The sequence below is a fragment of the Anolis sagrei genome, chromosome 1, assembly GCF_037176765.1.
Source record: "Anolis sagrei isolate rAnoSag1 chromosome 1, rAnoSag1.mat, whole genome shotgun sequence".
Taxonomy (NCBI): Eukaryota; Metazoa; Chordata; class Lepidosauria; order Squamata; family Dactyloidae; genus Anolis; species Anolis sagrei.
In genome coordinates, this window is record NC_090021.1 from 334,804,540 (window position 1) to 334,823,921 (window position 19,382).

Sequence of the window (19,382 nt, forward strand, 5' to 3'; positions counted from 1 at the left end):
AATCTTTTTCTCGATGGGAATGTGCTTGTGTCCACCAGGACTTATCTGTCCCAGAAGTCTCTGTTCAGCCTTCCCATAAACAGCTCAAGGGCTTGACTCATGGGTCAAACAATGGTATGCCAAGCATCCAAGCAGCAGCTTTATGTCTGAATTAATAGTACTCTGCATTCTGTGTGTGTATCTAGGTGCCTCTGTTGACTTAAGGTAGTTCCACAAATTTCGTACAGTTTTCTTGGTCAAGGAATCCTCAGAGATGGGTTTTCCATGTTCCTTCCTCTGAAATAGAGCCTACACTTCCTGGTATTCATTGGTAGTCTCTCATCCAAGTACTAATCAGGATTGACCCAACTTAGCTTTTCAAATCAGACAGGACCTGGGGTTTTTTCTAATGTAGCCCTCATGGAAATGGCACATATTGACTAAAGTAACCTTTTTGAAACAAAATGTTAGAAGTTAATAAAGAATCAAGCTGTGCGGGATGGGTGAGGAACGTCTAGCTGTCGTGCAGCATGTCTCATAGCATTAAGGTACATAGTGGAGTAGGAGGCAAAGGTCATTCCTCTCCCGTTGCATTTTCTCCTCCATGGCCCACAACATCACTCCCAATGCAACCAGAAGTCCACTGTCCACCTTGTATTTCATGTCAAAAACTACTCTAGGGGTTGCATTTGGTGTTTAGAGAGATGGTGCAAAGGAGCCCAAACTATTACAACTTAATAGCATTGGAGGATTTTCTGGTCCATTTCAGCTGGGAAAAATATTGTTGAGGGAGTCTCTTGGTGGACCTCAGAATTGGCAGGGCATATGTGGTTTGTAGGACCTCAAATCTCCCCACCTCTTGTTTAATTGACCTATCCGACTGCATCTCTGCCTATGAACCCACCAGGACTTTGAGATCTTCCGGGGAGGCCCTGCTCTCGATCCCACCTGCTTCTCAAGCACGGCTGGCGGGGACGAGAGATAGGGCCTTCTCGGTGGTGGCTCCTCAGCTGTGGAACGCCCTTCCTACGAACATTAGACTAGCACCATCTCTAATGGTATTCTGCAGAAAAGTGAAGACCTGGCTGTTTGAGCAGGCGTTCGAATAATTAGTGCAATGACTGGTTAATGAACACTGGAACGGAATAATGGATGACGAATCTGGATCATGTTTTTGATGATGAGACGATAGTGAATGGTTATTGTAGTAATTGTTTATTAATTATGTAATATGTTAGGTTGTTAACTGTTTTTACACTGTAACATTGAATTTTTGCTGTTCTTACTCGTTGTGAACCATTGTGAGTTGCCTTCGGGCTGAGAACAGCGGTATATAAGTAAAGTAAAGTAAAGTAAAATAAATAAAGAAGAACATATTGGCAAAAGAGGCTGGGCCAGGCTTTGGGAGCGTTTGCATTTGTCTCATTTCAGTTGGCCTTTGGGTAGTAAGAGGGACTATTGGTCATCATCTTCTTAAGTAGTGGTTCCCAACCTTTTTATGACCAGGGACCAGTTTGACCAGGAACCATACTTCAGCATTAGTACCAAGAGTTACGACTCAGTCTTTGGTCAACTTTAGATTCGATTTGGTTATTTGGGGTGTGGATTCAAAAAATTACATTGGATAGACCACATCAGCTCAAGTTCCCGATACAGAACATATGTCATTCAGTAGTCACCACCATCAGCTCACCTACAGAAAACCATATTTAATAAGCCTTGGCATTATAAAAGGGTTTTGTGAGTCCAGTCACTCTAGTTGCAAGGGTGTAGTAATGGCGACACCATGGACCATATTTTATTGCATTCAAATCACCCCTGACAGATGGCCATCCAGCCTCTGTTTAAAAGCCTCCAAAGAAGGAGCCTCCACCACATTCCAGGGCAGAGAGTTCCACTGCTGAATGGCTCTCACAGTCAGGAAGTTCTTCCTCATGTTCAGATGGAATCTCCTCTCTTGTAGTTTGAAGCCATTGTTCCGCGTCCTAGTCTCCAGGGAAGCAGAAAACAAGCTTGCTCCCTCCTCCCTGTGGCTTCCTCTCACATATTTATACATGGCTATCATGTCTCCTCTCATCCTTCTCTTCTTCAGGCTAAACATGCCCAGCTCCTTAAGCTGCTCCTCATAGTTCCTCAGAGAGGAAACAATCGGGGACATCTAATCACCTCTCAACAAAAGATTTCCCCAGGCACTAACAAGCCACGCCAAACAATTGGCAGGCCATCAAATGCTAATCAAGGTGGTCAGTTGAAACATTCACAGACAAGAGTTCTTTGTCCCACCGTGGTCATTCCACAGATATATAAAGCCATTTTCCTAGTTCCAACAGACCTCACTACCTCTGAGGATGCTTGCCATAGATGCAGGCGAAACGTCAGGAGAGAATGCCTCTAGAACATGGCCATATAGCCTGAAAAAACCTACAACAACCCAGTTCCTGTAAGTGTTTGAAGGCAGGGACCTGGAAAGGGGCTTGAAAGAGGGTTCTCACTCTTAAAAAATCTCTGAGTTTTGGGAGGCAGCACCCTCAGGATGGCCTTGTAGTGATGATCCACCACGGGAGGGATAGCCAAAGAATTTTAGGTGGACTTTGGGATCTTGTTGCCTCTTTGTCCTTGGAGGTGGTCTGAGAAAGTGACACTTGACCAGGGACAGTTCTCACTAACAAACCAAGAGTTATGTCTTACTGTTTAATGCCCCTTAATGGGGTTTTCATTCACAGGTTATTCCAAAAGTTCTTATTAATAAATAGGTCAGGAAATGGTGCTTTAGATCCAAGTCCCCCCTCCTATGTGGGGTCCCCCAAGGTGCAATTCTCTCTCCTCTTCTCTTCAACATCTACATTAGACCCCTTGCTAGTTTGGCTCGGAGTTTTGGCCTGGACTGCTACCAATATGCAGACGATACCCAACTCCTGCACCTGGAGCCTGGAGCAATGTCAATTCCAGACAATTTCACCGTATGTCTGGAAGCTCTGTCAAACTGGCTACGTGCTAGCAGACTGAAGGTGAACCCAGCAAAGACTGAGATTCTCTGGCATGGCCACCTGGCATGTCTGACTCCTCCATTACCCACCTTCGATGGTGCCGCCCTATCTCCATCGACCACTGTTAAGAGCTTAGGTGTCATCCTGGATTCATAGCTGACAATGGAAGCTCAGGTCGCTGCTGCCAGCAAACAGGCCTTTTTCCATCTACGACAAGCGAGGCAACTGGCACCCTACCTCTCTGACGAGGCTCTCGCAACTGTCATCCATGCCACGGTCACGTCTAGCCTGGACTATTGCAACGCCTGTATGTGGGTCTTCCGATGTCTATGACCCGAAAGCTTTGTATTGTTCAGAATGCGGCAGCCAGGTTACTCACAAGAACGCCCATGAAATGCCATATAACACCAGTGCTGCAACATTTACATTGGCTTTCAACTGAGTACCGTGGCTTGTATAAGATGCTAGTTCTGACCTTTCAAACTCTTTACAGCCAGGGTCCATCGTACCTTAGGGACCGCCTCTCCTTCTCCCATCATTGGAGGTTCCAACAACCAGCCCAACGTGACTTACTCTATATACCGGGTCCTAGAGAAGTGCACTTGGAAAGGACCAGACGCAGGGCTTTTTCTATTTCTGCCCCTGCCTTGTGGAATTCCTTGCCACCCTACATGAGAGCCATGCGTGACTTAGGGCCTTTTACTCTCGCACGTAAGACCTGGCTTTTTACTAGAACATTCGATCTCTGTTGATTTTTAATTTTTGTATGTATGTATTTTATCTTTTGTAATTTAGCTGTAAATCGCCTAGAGCATTCTTGGATGGAGGGCGATTAATAAGTTATTAAATGATGATGATGATATGATGATGATGATGATGATTTTCCCGTGTCTGGTCTCTTTATTTCATTGTGGGAATTCAAAGATACAAATCAGACCAGATTCTTGCCAAGCAAGTGGATGTTTTCAAGAGATTCTGCGGAAAGGATCCATGTTTGTCTTTAGTCTTGTCAAAATCTTGGCCGTCATGGAAAAGACTGGAGCAGCGGAGAGATAGTATTTAGCGGCAAGCCTAGACAAGAGAGAGTTATGTAACTGGGAAAATACAAATCTGAGGAGGAGTTGCCTGATGATCAGATGGTGGTTTCTATATCCGTGCCTGCTTGTGCAGTCAGGGCAACCGTGGTATTCCTGCCTGCCCGGTCAGCTCCCCGTGGAAACAGGCAGAGTCTTTATTGGTGGAGGAAATGTTCAGGCATGCAACCTTCCCCACCTAAGCAGACTGACGGGCGAATGGCGATGGATGAGACTTGGGTTAGAGGGCTTCTTTACGTGGCTGAGAAAGACATAAGATAAATATGCAGGATGATCTTAGCACCATCTGCTGGAACTGCAGTGCAGTCAAGGACCTTGCCATGCTGGAAGGGAAGGCACATCAACACTTGTATAGGGGGGGGAAAGGGAACCCTGTGATCAGAGGCGGCCCTAGGTAATTTTCAACGGTAAGCAAACAGTATTTTGGCGCCCCTTCCCCCCAACTAATCATTGATATATATTTTCTGTTTGTCGTGGGAGTTCTGTGTGCCATATTTGGTTCAATTCCATCATTGGTGGAGTTCAGAATGCTCTTTGATTGTAGGTGAACTATACATCCCAGTAACTACACTTGCTGCACTTGCTCCCTTGCCTGGCCCGCTTTGGGTCCAGAGGCGTGCCTGAAGACCCCGATGTGTGCACCAAAAGTCACCTCTTCTCCTCACTTTCTCCTCAGCCATTGGGACCAAGAGAGAGAGAGAGAGATAGAGAGAGACAGAGGTGGAGATGCCCATCTTTCCTGAAGGTAGGCGCAAAAACAAAGGAGGGAGCGGAGGTGGGAGATACCTCCAGCCGGAGGGGCTCTCTCTCTCTCTCTTGGTCCCAATGGCTGAAGAGAAAGTCAGAAGAGGTGACTTTTGGTGCGCATGCTGGGGTCTTCAGACACACCTCCAGACCCGAAGCGCGCCAGGCATGGTGGCTCCGCCCCTTGACCCACCCGCGGATTGGGGAGAGGAGAGGAGGCGGGTGGAGCGCCGGGGGATCGGGAAAGGGAGCCAGTCAAGGGGAAGGGATCGAACATGGAGAACGATTGAGCGCCGCCTCTGCTCGCGCACCCGGTGGCCGGATGGAGCAGGAACGAGAGGGGCTAGTCGAGGCTCCTTTGGGAAGAGGATCACCCGGCAGCGAGGCAAGAAAGCCGAGGCTCCCCCCGGACTGCTAGGGCTGTTGTGAGCTGAGGGGGCGCTCCTCAAGTGGCAGTCGAGGGGCATTTACAGAGGCGCCTCTGCGCCCCTGGCAAGAAAAGTGTTTTGCGACCGCTTACTTTGCGTAATGGACGAGCCGCCCCAGCCTGTGATGGATGCCTGCGGGCCTGTTTCCACCTCTGTTTCTTAGGTATATGTAACTCAGTGTGTTCTTACTTCCTGCCTGAATGTAGGGGTAACAGCCCTCTTACTAAAAGCCTTCAGTGTGCTTTATTGCCCTTACTTTGAGAAGGGAGCATCATGAAGGCTCTGTCTGCCTCAAGATGCCTTACACATGAAAATCAGTATTAAGCATTCTTTTACCAAAGTTATGTTACTTTCTTTTGGCTGTCTACCCTTTTCCACTGAGACATATTATCTGCAACAATAAAAAATATTTATTGCCGAAGGCTTTCATGGCTGGAATCACTGGGTTGTTGCAGGTTTTTCAGGCTATATATCCATGTTCTAGAAGCATTCTCTTCTGATATTTTGCCTGCATCTATGGCAAGCATCCTCAGAGGTTGTGAGGACCTCACAATCTCTGAGGATGCTTGCCATAGATGCAGGCAAAATGTCAGGAGAGAATGCTTCTAGAACATGGCCATATAGCCTGAAAAACCTACAACAACCCAATAAAAATATGGTTTTACCTTTTTTACATCTTACCAAAGCATCAGGTGTATTTTCTCTCCTTTTTTCTATCATAAGCTCATATATAGCATGGGTTGCACTCTCTTTTGATATAGATACGAAATACCTCTACAGTTAAAACATTGTTTTGGTGAGCCTATCCCATTTTAAGCCTGAGTTATACACAAGGTTGTGTGCTGTTACATATACAGCTTCCATTCTCCTAGTATGGTCATGGTTCTGTCTGATGGCAAAGCGCTGCAGTAAAGTGATTTTCTTTGCTGCAGCTGTTTTATCTCTAGTATTCCTTTCCTGGGCTGGGCATTAGCACAGGTAGTTAATCACCAGCAGCAATAGATCACACGAATGAGAAGGTTGGCACTTCGAAGCCCGGGTTCGGGGTGAGCACCTGACCTTCAGCCTACCTTACTGTCCACCTAAGCAGTTCAAAAACAGCTGTGAGCTGTAAGTAGAAAAATTAGGCACCACTTAAGCTGGGAGGAATTTTCCAGCACCATGAAAAGGAAGTATCAGAAAATGCTGGCGTTCAAAGAAAGGAGGAAGTCTGTGGGCTCTTCGTCATAGAGGATGGCGTGACAGCACCCCCCTGTGGCTAGAATCGAGCACAACCTCCAGGACACCAAAGTTGGGAAGATTGCTGACATAATACCTCTATCTGTTGTCTGTCCCATTTGTTTAACAGCATTGAATGATTGCCGTGTATGTCTTCTGTGATCTGATCTGAGTCCCTTTCGGGGTGAGAAGGGCGGAATATAAATGCTATAAATCTATATAAATAAAAATGTAATGTTCGTTTGTGGGATTAACAGAGCTCAAAAACCACTGGATGAATAGACACCAAATTTGGACACAAGACACCTAACAACCCAATGTATGTCCACTAAAAAAATTGATTTTGCCATTTGGGAGTTGTAGTTGCTGGGATTTATAGTTCACCTACAATCACAGAGCATTCTGAATGAACCCCATCAACGATGGAATTGAACCAAGCTTGGCACACAGTTCTCCCATGTCCAACAGAAAATACTGGAAGGGTTTGGTGGGCAGTGTCCTTTGGTTTTGGAGTTGTAGTTCACCTACATCCAGAGATCACTGTGGACACAAACAATGATGGATCTGGACCAAATTCTACGGAATTACTCAATATGCCCGAATGTGAACACTGGTGGAGTTTGGGGAAAATAGAATCTTGACATTTGGGAGTTGTAGTTGCTGGGGTTTATAGTTCACCTACAATCACAGAGCATTCTGAACCCCACAAATGATAGAATTGGGCCAAACCTCCCACACAGAACCCCCATGTGGGCCACAGCAACGTGTGGCAGGGGACAGCTAGTTAATACATAAATAAATAAGAAAACCCTTGAGATATATGGGCCACCACAAGTCAACAGGTGAAATGATGGCACACACACATTTAAGCACTCAATATGTATTAATCTTGTAAACATTATAATCAGATCTCTAAAGTTAGTGAGTACTGTTGTTACCATATTACTGAGGAGAAATGTTGGATTTGGGGAAACTTGCTTCGTTCTGGCAAGTTCTTGCCTTGGGGCCACAACCAAACAGAGGACTTCCTGATTCTTGGCTCAGTCCAATATTCTTGTCACCTATTCTATTTAGCTTAAGTGGAAAGGAGGATCAGACTTCTTAGACACAACAGGGATATTTAGACTGGTTTGACACAATGTAAGCCAAGCTAATTGTAAGACTTTAAGTACAATTCACTGAGTTCATTGTGCTCCTTAAAATTCCAGCTCTGACCTTGGTGGATGAGCCTTTGATTCATGCCACGACTTACATTCCTCTGATGGATAATTCTGACCAGAACCTGGCGGTGGAAAAGAGAGAAGTGGCGGATTTGATGAAACAGGACGGCATTGAAGGGCTGCAGAAAAGCAACGCGAAGAAACTGAAGAATGAAACCGATAAAGGTGTGAACAAGGGGCTAGTGGTTTGGGCAGTGGAGCGGTGAAATGTGGTTAGGTCTCTCGGGGATTCTGGGGTTTCCTTTTCTATCATGTTGCTTTGCTTGTGGTAGAGAAGTGTGAAGATGTGGGCAAATGCGTAACTTTTTGTAAATGGATTGAGTGGGAAGGGAATCTTTGGGTGGGGGCAGGCCCGTAGCCAGGATTTTGATTTGGGGGGGGCTGAGTTTGATTCGGGGGGGTGAGTTTGATTTGGGGGGCTGAGTTTGAATTGGCGGGCGTGAGTTTGATTGGGGGGGGGGTGAGTTTGATTGGGGGGGTGAGTTTGATTTGGGGGGGGGCTGAGGCTCTACCCTAGCAAACCTTTTGTTTCGTTGGGGCCTGTAAAGAATTTTCTTTAGAAAAGGACGTGCAACCTTTGCCCAGCAGGAAGCCAGGGGGCCCAAAGAGAAGCTCTCAGAGGGTTTTCACCACAAATAGTCTTTAGATGGCTTGTGAAGTACAACAAAGACTTTTATTAATGAACAATCAAACAGAAACTTCTCTTGTCTTCAGTAAAGTTAAGCAAATGATTCCAAGCTTTTAGGCAACTGGTGAATTCCTAATCTTGCCCACAAAGGACAGGCAACTGTCTTCAATAACTTCTTCTTTACTTTAAAGGAAACCCCCCTTTTTAACTTCTCCCAGGCTGACTGTAATCTAACCCTTACTAATGTGGGCTCCGCTACCGGGTTGAACTGCTTCTCGAACGCTGAGTGGACCTACCAGTAAAGGCTTAGATGTTCTCCAGCTGGAGTTCTTTGGTCTTTAGGGCTGTTTTCCTTCAGTCTAAATAGTCTTTGAATCAAAATAACTTGAATATTTTAGCAAATAACAACAAAGGTGTTTTCCCAGCCATTGTATTGCAACAAGTACATGGAGACTTGTGACACATTAATAACATAAGTCTGATATGGCCCTTGATTAATATTAGTTTGACATCCCTGCGGAGAAGGGCAATGTGAATAGATCATTGGTAGGAGTAGCAGACAAAGAACCCGAAGGCGGTATAGCATGATATAGTCATAGCAGGACATTTGGATATTAACACTTGTGATGTTTTTCTGTTCTCTATGTGAGTAATGCACATGCCTCTTTCAAAATGGTTATACTTACTATAACATTGACATATCCTGCAGCACTTTTTATGTGACGCATTGCTGTGGCTGATTTTGAAATCTAGATCTTGTTACTGCACACACTGTTTTTACACATCTAATATTCCTCACAACCTCTGAGGATGCTTGCCATAGATGCAGGCGAAACGTCAGGAGAGAATGCCTCTAGAACATGGCCATATAGCCCAAAAAACCCTACAGCAACCCAGTGATTCCAGCCATGAAAGCCTTCGACAATACATTGCAGGCTTTGCTTTTGCTCTGTTCCTTTAATCCAACTGTCCACATTCATTATGCCTCTGCAACCTTTTCGCTCGCTCGCACTTTCCCCATCTTGTTGATTCCATTATCCAAATAAGGATAATTCTTTTCCCTTTACAGCCTGGGATTTGCCCACCTGAATTAGAAACACCCCCCGTTCTTCAGCAATTGGCTTATAGGTGGCATCAGCACAAGGTTTTCCTGTATTTATTAGAGGACGCTGTACCCGGGACGTGGCTTTGCGCCCTAGCTTTCACCTCCCTGGTGATGTTGTCACTGCCTCTCTGATGTTTGCATTAGTCTGACCTGTTTGAATAAGTTTTAATACTGCCCTGGGGTTACGGTTGGCTTGTTCCAGAAATAGCTAACCTCCGTTTCTGTATGGAAGCTAGCATCTTCCAGCATGAAGGGCTTTAAAGGTATAGCGCATATGAAGTAAGGCCCGCTGAACCCATATCTATGATTTCATTTCCTCACAGCCAGGGAAAAATCTCAAGGAATTCCTAGTCTCTTTAGGAATTTGCTAGGTCTTCTGTGCAATTCTATGATATAGTTTCCCAGATCAGCAGTTAGTGAAGGTCACATTCCAGAGAAGTGCCGAGATGGTGCAAAAGAGTCGTTCTCTAGGGAAACGAGTTCAGAGGCTGAATTCTCAGGTGGAGAGAAAGAGTTGCAAGATAATGAGCTGGTTGATAGGAAACTCAGTTTCCATAAACTTCATGCTGGTCAACAGAATCTCTGGGTGTCACAGCGCTTGTTAGAGAAGAGACCCATATCAGGAAGTCATGGGAGAAGTCATGATTTCATGTGTATATTAGAGAGGCCAGGGGGGATTTTCCAGCCAGTCTGGTTAACGTTGGCAATTGAGGCAACAGCTCTTGCCAAGTCCTAGTCAAGTTTTCTGAGGGAATTTTAGTTCCATGTCTTTGTTTCATGCTTCCAAGTTTGAAGGATTGTTCCTGGAGTTTTGTACTGGATTATATGTTGCCTTGTACTTCCTGATTTTCTTGTATTCCTGTGCTGGATGTCGGGATGTTTTGGGATTTTGGATTACTCTTGTACCTTGAACCTTGTGGACTACTTTATATGTATAGACTTTGAAGTTTTTACTATTTTTGCTGGAATGCTTTTAATATAATTTTTAATAAACGGCTTTGCTGATTTAACTTATTTAACTGATTTGCTTTATCGTCTTTGTACTCATATGTTGTATGTATTTTACTATGTTGTTATTGTGTTTTGGTTTTACTTTATTGTAATATGCTGTTGGGCTTGGCCTCATGTAAGCCGCCCCGAGTCCCCATTGGTGGCGGGGTATTAAATAAAGTTTATAATTTATTTATTTATTTATTTATTTAACTTAGAATGGAGTGTGGTGGTTAAGTACAGAGATGTTTCCTGGCCTTGAGTTCAACATTATACATAAGTCTTTACCATTGTCTTTATTATTATTATTATTATTATTATTTTATTTTTTTGTTTGCTATTTGTAAGACTTACGGAGGCGCTTATGACCTAGTCATGAGAAGAAACAATGAGCAAAACATTTTGGGCCCTTCCACACAGCCATATAGTCTAGAATATCTTTTTTAATTAAATTTTTATTGATTTTGCATTATAAAATATACATTAAACATACATGTCGGAAAGGGCCTGTAAACAACAACATCCAAACAACAGGTAGACATTCTGACAAACAAACCATCCAAACAATAGCCCTGAAACCCACCACCACCCTACATAAAGCTCCCCCCCTGCCCAACCCCCCACCCCCCATCCTGGTGTCTAAAACCGACTTCCTCTCCTCTCATTCACTTTCTATTATATTTCTTCTTTCAGTATCTCTATTATATATCTTCTCTCCTCATTTCCAGAATTAATGTTAGTCTCATCTCAGTACATTTCATTTTCTATATAACTTTTAAGCAAGCTCCAATCCGTCATAACAGTTCCTTTTCCGTTGTGTTGTCTAATCCAAAAGGTCAATCCGTCCATTTCTTGAATGTCCAGTAATTTTTCCAGCCATTCTGATCTTGATGGCGTTGAGTCTTGTTTCAATTTTATTTATTTATTTATTTATTTATTTATTTACTTTGCTTATATACCGCTGTATCTCAAGCCCGAAGGCGACTCACAGCGGTTCACAAACAGTAAAAACAGTAGAAACAGCAGTGGTTCCATACAACATATAACAATTGACTTAACACATTATCCATAAATTACCAATAAGCAATTACTATGCACAATTATTACAAAAAACAACCGTACCCAATCTTCTCATCATCCAAGCGTAGTCCAGGTTCGTCGTCCATTGTTCCATTCCTATGTTCCATTACCAGATTGCACTAAATTACTCAAACGCCTGCACAAACATCCAGGTCTTCACCTTTTTGCGGAATACCATTAGAGATGGTGCTAGTCTAACGTCCGTAGGAAGGGCGTTCCACAGCCGAGGAGCCACCACCGAGAAGGCCCTATCTCTCGTCCCCGCTGGCCGAGCTTGAGAAGCACGCGGGATCGAGAGCAGGGTCTCCCCGGAAGATCTCAAAGTCCTGGTGGGTTCATAGGCAGAGATGCGGTCAGATAGGTAGCTTGGACCGGAACCGTTTAGGGCTTTAAAGGCCAACGCCAGCACTTTGAATTCAGCCCGGTAGCAGATCGGTAGCCAGTGGAGTTGGCGCAACAGGGGGGTTGTATGCTCCCTGCGCTCCGCTCCTGTTAAAATAATGGCTGCCGAGCGTTGGACTAGTTGGAGCTTCCGAGATGTCTTCAAAGGCAACCCCACGTAGAGAGCGTTGCAGTAGTCTAAACGGGATGTAACCAGAGCGTGGACTACCGTGGCCAAGTGAGACTTCCCAAGGTACGGGCGCAGCTGGCGCACAAGCTTTAGCTGTGCAAATGCTCCCCTGGTCACCGCCGAAACCTGTTTTCTAGCAAAGGTCATCCTAGCCGCTGTTACAAAAAAGTAAACAACTTTTCCATATTATTATCAGAAAAGAGAGTTACATCATACATTCCTAGCAGGTATACTTCTGGGCACATGGATATGTTCAGTTTTACGATTTTTCTACACTCCTTGTGAATCATCTTCCAGTACTCCTTAGCTTTGGGGCACAGCCACCATAGGTGATAAAAGGAACCCTCTTTGGATTTGCACTTCCAGCATCTATTATCTGCCTTTCTATACATTTTTGCAAATTTTTGTGATGTTAAATACCAACGGTGTATCATTTTAAGCCAGTTCTCTTTTAGATCTATGGCATAAGTGTATCTGAGTCTTTTCATCCAGATTGTCTCCCATTCCTTTAGTTGAATGATATAATCTAGAATATCAAGGCATAAAATCCCACAATATCTGCTTTGAACTGGGTTATCTGAGTCCACAATGCCATATATTCCAGTTCAAAGCAGAAAATGTGGGATTTTATTCAGCTGTGTGGAGGGGAGCCTAAGCTGCACTATTCAACACATGCCTATTCATTTCTACTCAGACGTTTAGCCTAGTTGAGTTAGATTTAACTCTCTCTGTGGTTAGTGAAAAAAATCCTACCCTCTCCTTAGATCGTCTCCATTGGTATATGAACGGATGCTTATGGGGAAAGGAAGGAGAGCTGAAATGAAAAACAAAATGTGTGTTTAACCCACGTTTAATAACTGCTTATGGTTTAATTGTAGAAAACGCAGAGGTGAAATTTAAGGACTTCCTCTTGGCGATGAAGAACATGATCTTCACAGAAGACGAAGCATTGAGTGTGGTGGAGCTGCTGAAGGAGAAGTCCAATGTGATACAAGATGTTCTGCAGAAGGTATGAGATGCAGGCTGTTGGGTTAATGTATGGTCATAGTTAAGGGCTGCTTTGGAAATCTAGTAATACTGTACTTTTATTTTTTATAATAATAAGAACAAAAGAGGGGCAGTATTGGATCTGTTGAAAGATCTTTCTGAGTTCAGCATCCCGTTCCTTCAGGCATAGTTTTCAGCAAACCTTAGGGTTCCATCTTCCCAATATCTCAAGAGCAGAAACAAATGCTTCAGAACTTTTTTTGGTTATGCTGAAGGAGAAGGGCAGTTTGTGATTGCATGGCTCATTGTAATTGCTTTGCATTGCGATTAATTATTCATTTATTTATTTGCAGCTTTTATATTCCGCTCTTCTCCCCCCGCAGGGGACTCAGGGCGGATTACAGTGTACACATATATGGCAAACATTCAATGCCAATTTTTGACATACAAACATATACACAAACATATACACAGAGGCTATTTAACTTTTCCTGGCCGCCAGGGGAGCTGTCGCTTTCATCGTCCATCTGCGACACTGATGAAGCACTTCCGCATTCCCCGCATGCTTCCCCCCTGGAATGCTTTGCTGGAATCTTCTTTATGGCCTAATAAATTAGTTAATTTAGCCTCCCCACACTTTAAGGTGGTACCTAATTTTCCTACTTGACAGATGCAACTGTCTTTTGGGTTGCAAAGGTCGACAACAGGCTACACACAATTGGTTGGAAACCCACTCCAACCCTGGCTTCGAACTCATGACCTTTTGGTCAGAGTGATCTTAATGCAATTGACACTCAGCCAGCTGCGCCACAATCCCGTGTGCGTCTTTTTTTTAAAATCCTACCTTCAATATGTTTTTTCATTGCAGGCCAGTAAGGGAGATTCAGCCGCAGCCCTGCATCAGCTGCAAGAAAAGGACAAATTGCTTGTGGCCTTGAAGGAAGAAGCGACTATTGCAAAGGAGCAGTGCAAACAATTCTCTCAGGTACATTGATTCATGGGAGAAATAAATAAACACAGTTATCCTTACTCAGCAAGGATAAATAATGGATCTTGGAAATATTGCTAATTCAATGATACTGGCTTAAGGGATTTCCATAAAATAGGATTGGGGCCTGTGGTAGTAGGTTGCCTTTTCATCCAGTCCAACTCCCTACCGATTTGTCCCACCCTGGTCATGCTACAGATATATAAACCCTTTTTCCTAGTTCCAGTAGACCTCACCACCTCTGAGGATGCTTGCCATAGATGCAGGCGAAACGTCAGGAAAAAATACCTCTAGAACATGGCCATATAGCCCGAAAAAACCTACAACAACCCACCCAGACAATCTATCTTTTCTGATATATCTCTGACACAACCTTTCGTCCTTGAAACTCTCATGTTCTCTACAATCTCTCCATCATTGCTTTCACCTCCTGGAATATCATCCAGGAACCTAAGTGTTGGGCCAAATCTTCTTCACTTCCAAATCACAGCTCAGATCACAAAGATTTTGGGTTGTCTCTTTAGCCTTCCTTCGCTCTTTATATTAAGTCTAAATAGGCACATTGAATGTGTTGCTCTTTGTTCAACCTTGGCAGGAATTAAATATGCTTGCTTGCAGAAATGATGCATCCATTGATGTTTTCCTAGGAGCTGGTGTCAGAGAAGGAAAGGAACAACTTACTTGCGGCAAAGATGAGAGAGCGCATTGGCACCCTAGAAAAGGAGCATGGAGTCTTCCAGAACAAGATCCATGTAGGCTACCAAGAAGCCCAACAGATGAAAATGAAGGTGAGAAACATAAACTTGGTAATTGCGTGCGTTTTCACTTCTATTTGTACAAGGCTGTATTGTCGAAGGCTTTTGTGGCCGGAATCACTGGGTTGTTGTAAGTTTTTTGTTGTAAGTTTCGGGAACATGTATGGCCATGTTCCAGAAGCATTCTCTCCTGACATTTCACCTTCATCTGTGGCAAGCATTCTCAGAGGTTGTGAGGTTTGTTGGAAACTAGGAAAATTGGGTTTATACATCTGTGGAAGGTCCAGGTAGAATAAGAACTCTTTGTCTGTTGGAGCTAGGTGTGAATGTTTCAATTGACCATCTTGATTAGCATTTGATGGCCTGACAGTTTTTAGGGGTGGCTTGTTATTGCCTGGGAAATTCCTTTGTTGAGAGGTGATTAGGTGTTCCTGATGGTTTCTTGTCTGGAGTTCCCCTGTGTTTGAGTTTTGTTCTTTATTTACTGTTATAATTTAAGAGTTTTGTAGTACTGGTAGCCAGATTATCTTAGTCCTCCTCTCCATATGCGTCTTCAAGATGGGAAGCGATCACGGAGAAGTCCTCCCCTCTCGTTCCCACCAGCTGAACTTGAAACAAGGGTTGGACCGAGACAGGGCTTCCTCCGCTGACGGCAGTGCACGAGGTGGCCTATATAGGGAGATTTGATTGGGCAAATATTATTATTATTATTATTTACATCATTTCTACCCCGCCCTTCTCACCCTGAAGGGGGACTCAGGGCGGCTAACACAGGCAGCAATTCAATGCCACTATATCAGTAACACAATATAAAATCATAATACATAGCAGATTAAAAACAGTAACATTAATTAAAATCACATAATCACATAGTCACAAATCATATAGTCACATCACATCACGAAGTCATGTTTACCTCTCCAGCCCTGTTTACCTCTCCGAACGTATTCTCCCCTATGAACCATCAAGATTATTAAGATCGTCTGGAGAGGCCCTGCTCTCGGTCCCACCGGCCTCGCAAGCGCGTCTGGTGGGGACGAGGGACAGGGCCTTCTTGGTGGTGGCCCCTCGACTCTGGAACTCTCTCCCACTGGAGATCAGAACCGCCCCTTCTATCCTGACATTTAGGAAACAGGTGAAGACTTGGTTATGGAGACAGGCATTCGATGAGTGAGCCAACACCCTGAGATATGGATGGAGGATGATGAGCGACGATTTTAGTGTGACGACTGACCATTGTAGTTATTGATTGTAATTGCTGTTTTAATGTTTTACTGTAATATGTATTATGATGTTTTATTGATTGTATGTGATATTATGGTTGGAAACCGGTCTGAGTCCCTCAAGAGAGGTGAGAAGGCCGGTATACAAAACTTTTAAATAAATAAATAAATAAATAAATAATAACCATTTCCAATTGTCGTAACAGTCCTGTGGTCTGGGTTCTGTATTTAAAGTGCTGCTGTGCCCACTTAGCCAAAGGCCTGGATCCAAAACCACGCTTTTAGTTTTTTCCTAAAAGAAAGGAGGGAGAACGCCGATCTGTTCTCGCTGGGGAACGAATTCCACAAACGGGGGGCCACCACTGAGAAGGCCTTATCCCTCGTCCCCACCAGAAGTGTTTGCGAAGCCGGTGGGACCGAGAGCAGAGCCTCCCCAGTAGATCTTAAATTACGAGGTGGAACATAGAGGGAGATATGTCCGGACAAGTAAGCCTGGACCCAATCTGTTTAGAACTTTATAGATAACTAGCTGTCCCCTGCCACGCGTTGCTGTGGCCCAGTCTGGTAATCTGGGAAATAAAGTAATGAGAAATTGTTGGTTTCTAATATATGAAATGTCTTTATGCTTGTGGGTAAACAGTATTTCTTGCTGTTTCTTTGTCAGTGTTGATGTGGAGAGTGTCTGGTTTGCTCATTCTAGAACATGCAAGATATCACTGTCCTTCTTTAAGGGTCCCTTTCAAATCTGTGTGTATATGAATCATTATCTATCTATCTATTCTATGGCTGGATGGCTCTTTTGTCAGGAGGACTTTGATTATATTTTCTTGCCCTGCTGAAGGGAGTTGGATTGGATGGCCTTAACTATTTTCTGTTGGTCATGGGGGTTCTGTGTGGGAAGTTTGCCCTGATCCTGTCGTTTGTGGGGTTCAGAATGCTCTTGTAGGTGAACTGTGAATCCCAGTGACTATAACTCCAAAATGTCAAAATGTCAAACTCCATCTGTGTACATATTTGCACATATTGAGTGCTTATGCCAAGATTGGTCCAGATCCATCATTGTTTGAGTCCACAGTGCTCTCTGGATGTAGGTGAACTACATCTCCCAAACTCAAGGTCAATGCCCACCAAACCCTTCCAGTATTTTCTGTTGGTCATGGGAGTTCTGTGTGTCAAGTTTGGTTCAATTCCATCACTGGTGGAGTTCAGAATGCTCTTTGATTTTAAGTAAACTATAAATCCCAGCAACTACAACTCCCAAATGACAAAATCATAAATTTTTGAGTGATGGTCACTCCTTGTGTTGTGAGACATTTTGTTGCCAAATTTGGTGTGATTTTATTCATTGGTTCTTTTGTTTTTAAGGTACTCATTATGCACAGAGCATTTATATATATATATATGCACAGAGCATTTATATATATATATATATATATATATATATATAGAGAGAGAGAGAGAGAGAGAGAGAGAGAGAGAGAGAGAGAGAGAGATGACCAGCACTTTGTATTTAGCCCAGAAATGGACTGGCAACCGGTGGAGCTGTTGCAGCATGGGAGTCCTCCTCTCACAATATGGTGCTCCAGTTAGCAATTTAGCTACCAATCTCTGCACTATTTGCAGCTTTTGAACTATCCTCAAAGCCTCACATAGAGAGCGTTGCAGTAGTCCAAACGGGATGTGACTAAGGCATGGACTACCATGGCTGTATTTGATCCATATATTAATTCAAGAAGAGCAAGCGTAAATTAAGTGTCTGGAACGATAGAAATAGTTCTCTGATCCATATGTTTCCTCTTCCCTGTCTCTAGTTTCAGCAACTTCGTGAGCAAATGGAAGCAGAGATCAATCGCCTGAAGCAAGAGAATGGTATCCTGAGAGATGCTGTCAGTACGTCTACCAACCAAATGGAAAGCAAGTACGCTATTGTGGTGATTCCACTTAAGCAACCAGATTCTTGAATCTCTATTTATGTTTTGAAAGTGAAACTGTTTTTCTGAAGTAATTGATAGATGTGAAACCTAGGGACTCTCTATGTATGTGACTTAACTCCAATTGAACCCCACTGTTAGGTCCAGTTCAACATATTGAGAGATTCACACACACTGGGGAAGCTGTGACCTGTGTTGCACAGAATAGGGAGAGCTTCATAAAGAGGTCATGGAGATGACCACCTGTGAATAGCTTGAATTTTTAGGGTGGCCTTTCTTTTGTACTGGCTCCGATTTGGAAAGTGAAGCAATCCTCATTGCAGTGCCACCTGGAACACAACCAATTGTGGGAGTAGAAGTCCAAAACACCTGGAGGGCTGAAGTTGGCCCATGTCAGGTCCAGAGATACATTCCTTCTTATCACAGCTGAAAGTACTAGGATAAATAAATCAGTAGTCTGACTCATTAGGAGGCAACTTCTTGTGTTCCTCACATCTGACGATTACTTAGTTAGGTGGACCATCGAGGAACCAGAGAGAACAAATAGTAATCTGGGCATGAAATATATCCTTTTTTCCCCTGACTTTCCTTCCCTAATGACTGACCCAGGCTGTATATAATCAGCTTTCCATATTCTCTGGTATTAGGGGCTTGAGACCCCTACAAAAATAAACAAACAAACAAACAAACAAAAATGTTGAACACATCCCTGGTACCCATACATTAATGTCTAAGTTCTCCGGCATGAGCAAAAAGTGGGTGCTAGAAACAATATCATACGAAAGCTGACTGGGACAACCTGGGGATCACAACCAAACACAGTGAAGACATCTGCCCTTGTGCTATGCTACTCTGCTGCTGAGTATGCATGCCCAGTGTGGAACACATCTCACCACGCTAAAACAGATGTGGCTCTTAATGAGACATGCCGCATTATCACAGGGTGTCTGCGCCCTACAATCCTGGAGAAATTACACTGTCTAGCCGGTATTGCACCACCTGACATCCGCCGGGAAGTAGCAACCAATAGTGAAAGGACCAAGGCAGTAACATCTCCAGCTCACCCCCTGTTTGGGTATCAGCCAGCACATCAACGACTTAAATCAAGAAATAGTTTTTTCTAAGATCTATAGAGACACTCGCTGGAACAACTCAGCAAACGAGAGTCCAAAAGTGGCAGGGTCAAACCCAGAACCTCAATCAATGGCTGATACCAAATGAGAGACTCCCTCCTGGACACACAGAAAACTGGGCGACTTGGAAGGTGCTGAACACACTGCGCTCTGGCACCACGAGATGCAGAGCCAACCTTAAGAAATGTGGCTAGGAAGTGGAATCCACGACGTGCGAGTGTGGAGAAGAGCAAACTAGAGACCACCTGCTGCAATGCAACCTGAGCCCCGCCACATACACAATGAAGGACCTTCTTGCAGCAACACCAGAGGCACTCCAAG

The 19,382-nt window shown here is 43.9% G+C and overlaps 1 protein-coding gene across 7 annotated transcripts in view; it reads left to right on the top strand.

Moving 5' to 3' along the window:
* The window catches only part of KTN1 (kinectin 1), a 215,428-nt gene that overhangs the window by 101,675 nt on the left and 94,371 nt on the right, over nt 1-19,382 (top strand). For 6 of the 7 annotated variants that reach the window (XM_067463085.1, XM_067463084.1, XM_067463081.1 and 3 more), the window contains exons 4-8: nt 7,659-7,835; nt 12,923-13,053; nt 13,900-14,016; nt 14,667-14,807; nt 17,809-17,915. In XM_067463085.1, coding sequence (XP_067319186.1) covers nt 7,659-7,835; nt 12,923-13,053; nt 13,900-14,016; nt 14,667-14,807; nt 17,809-17,915 — 673 coding nt within the window. The remainder of the gene's footprint in view (nt 1-7,658; nt 7,836-12,922; nt 13,054-13,899; nt 14,017-14,666; nt 14,808-17,808; nt 17,916-19,382) is intronic. The other variant, XM_067463087.1, reaches the window with a different exon arrangement.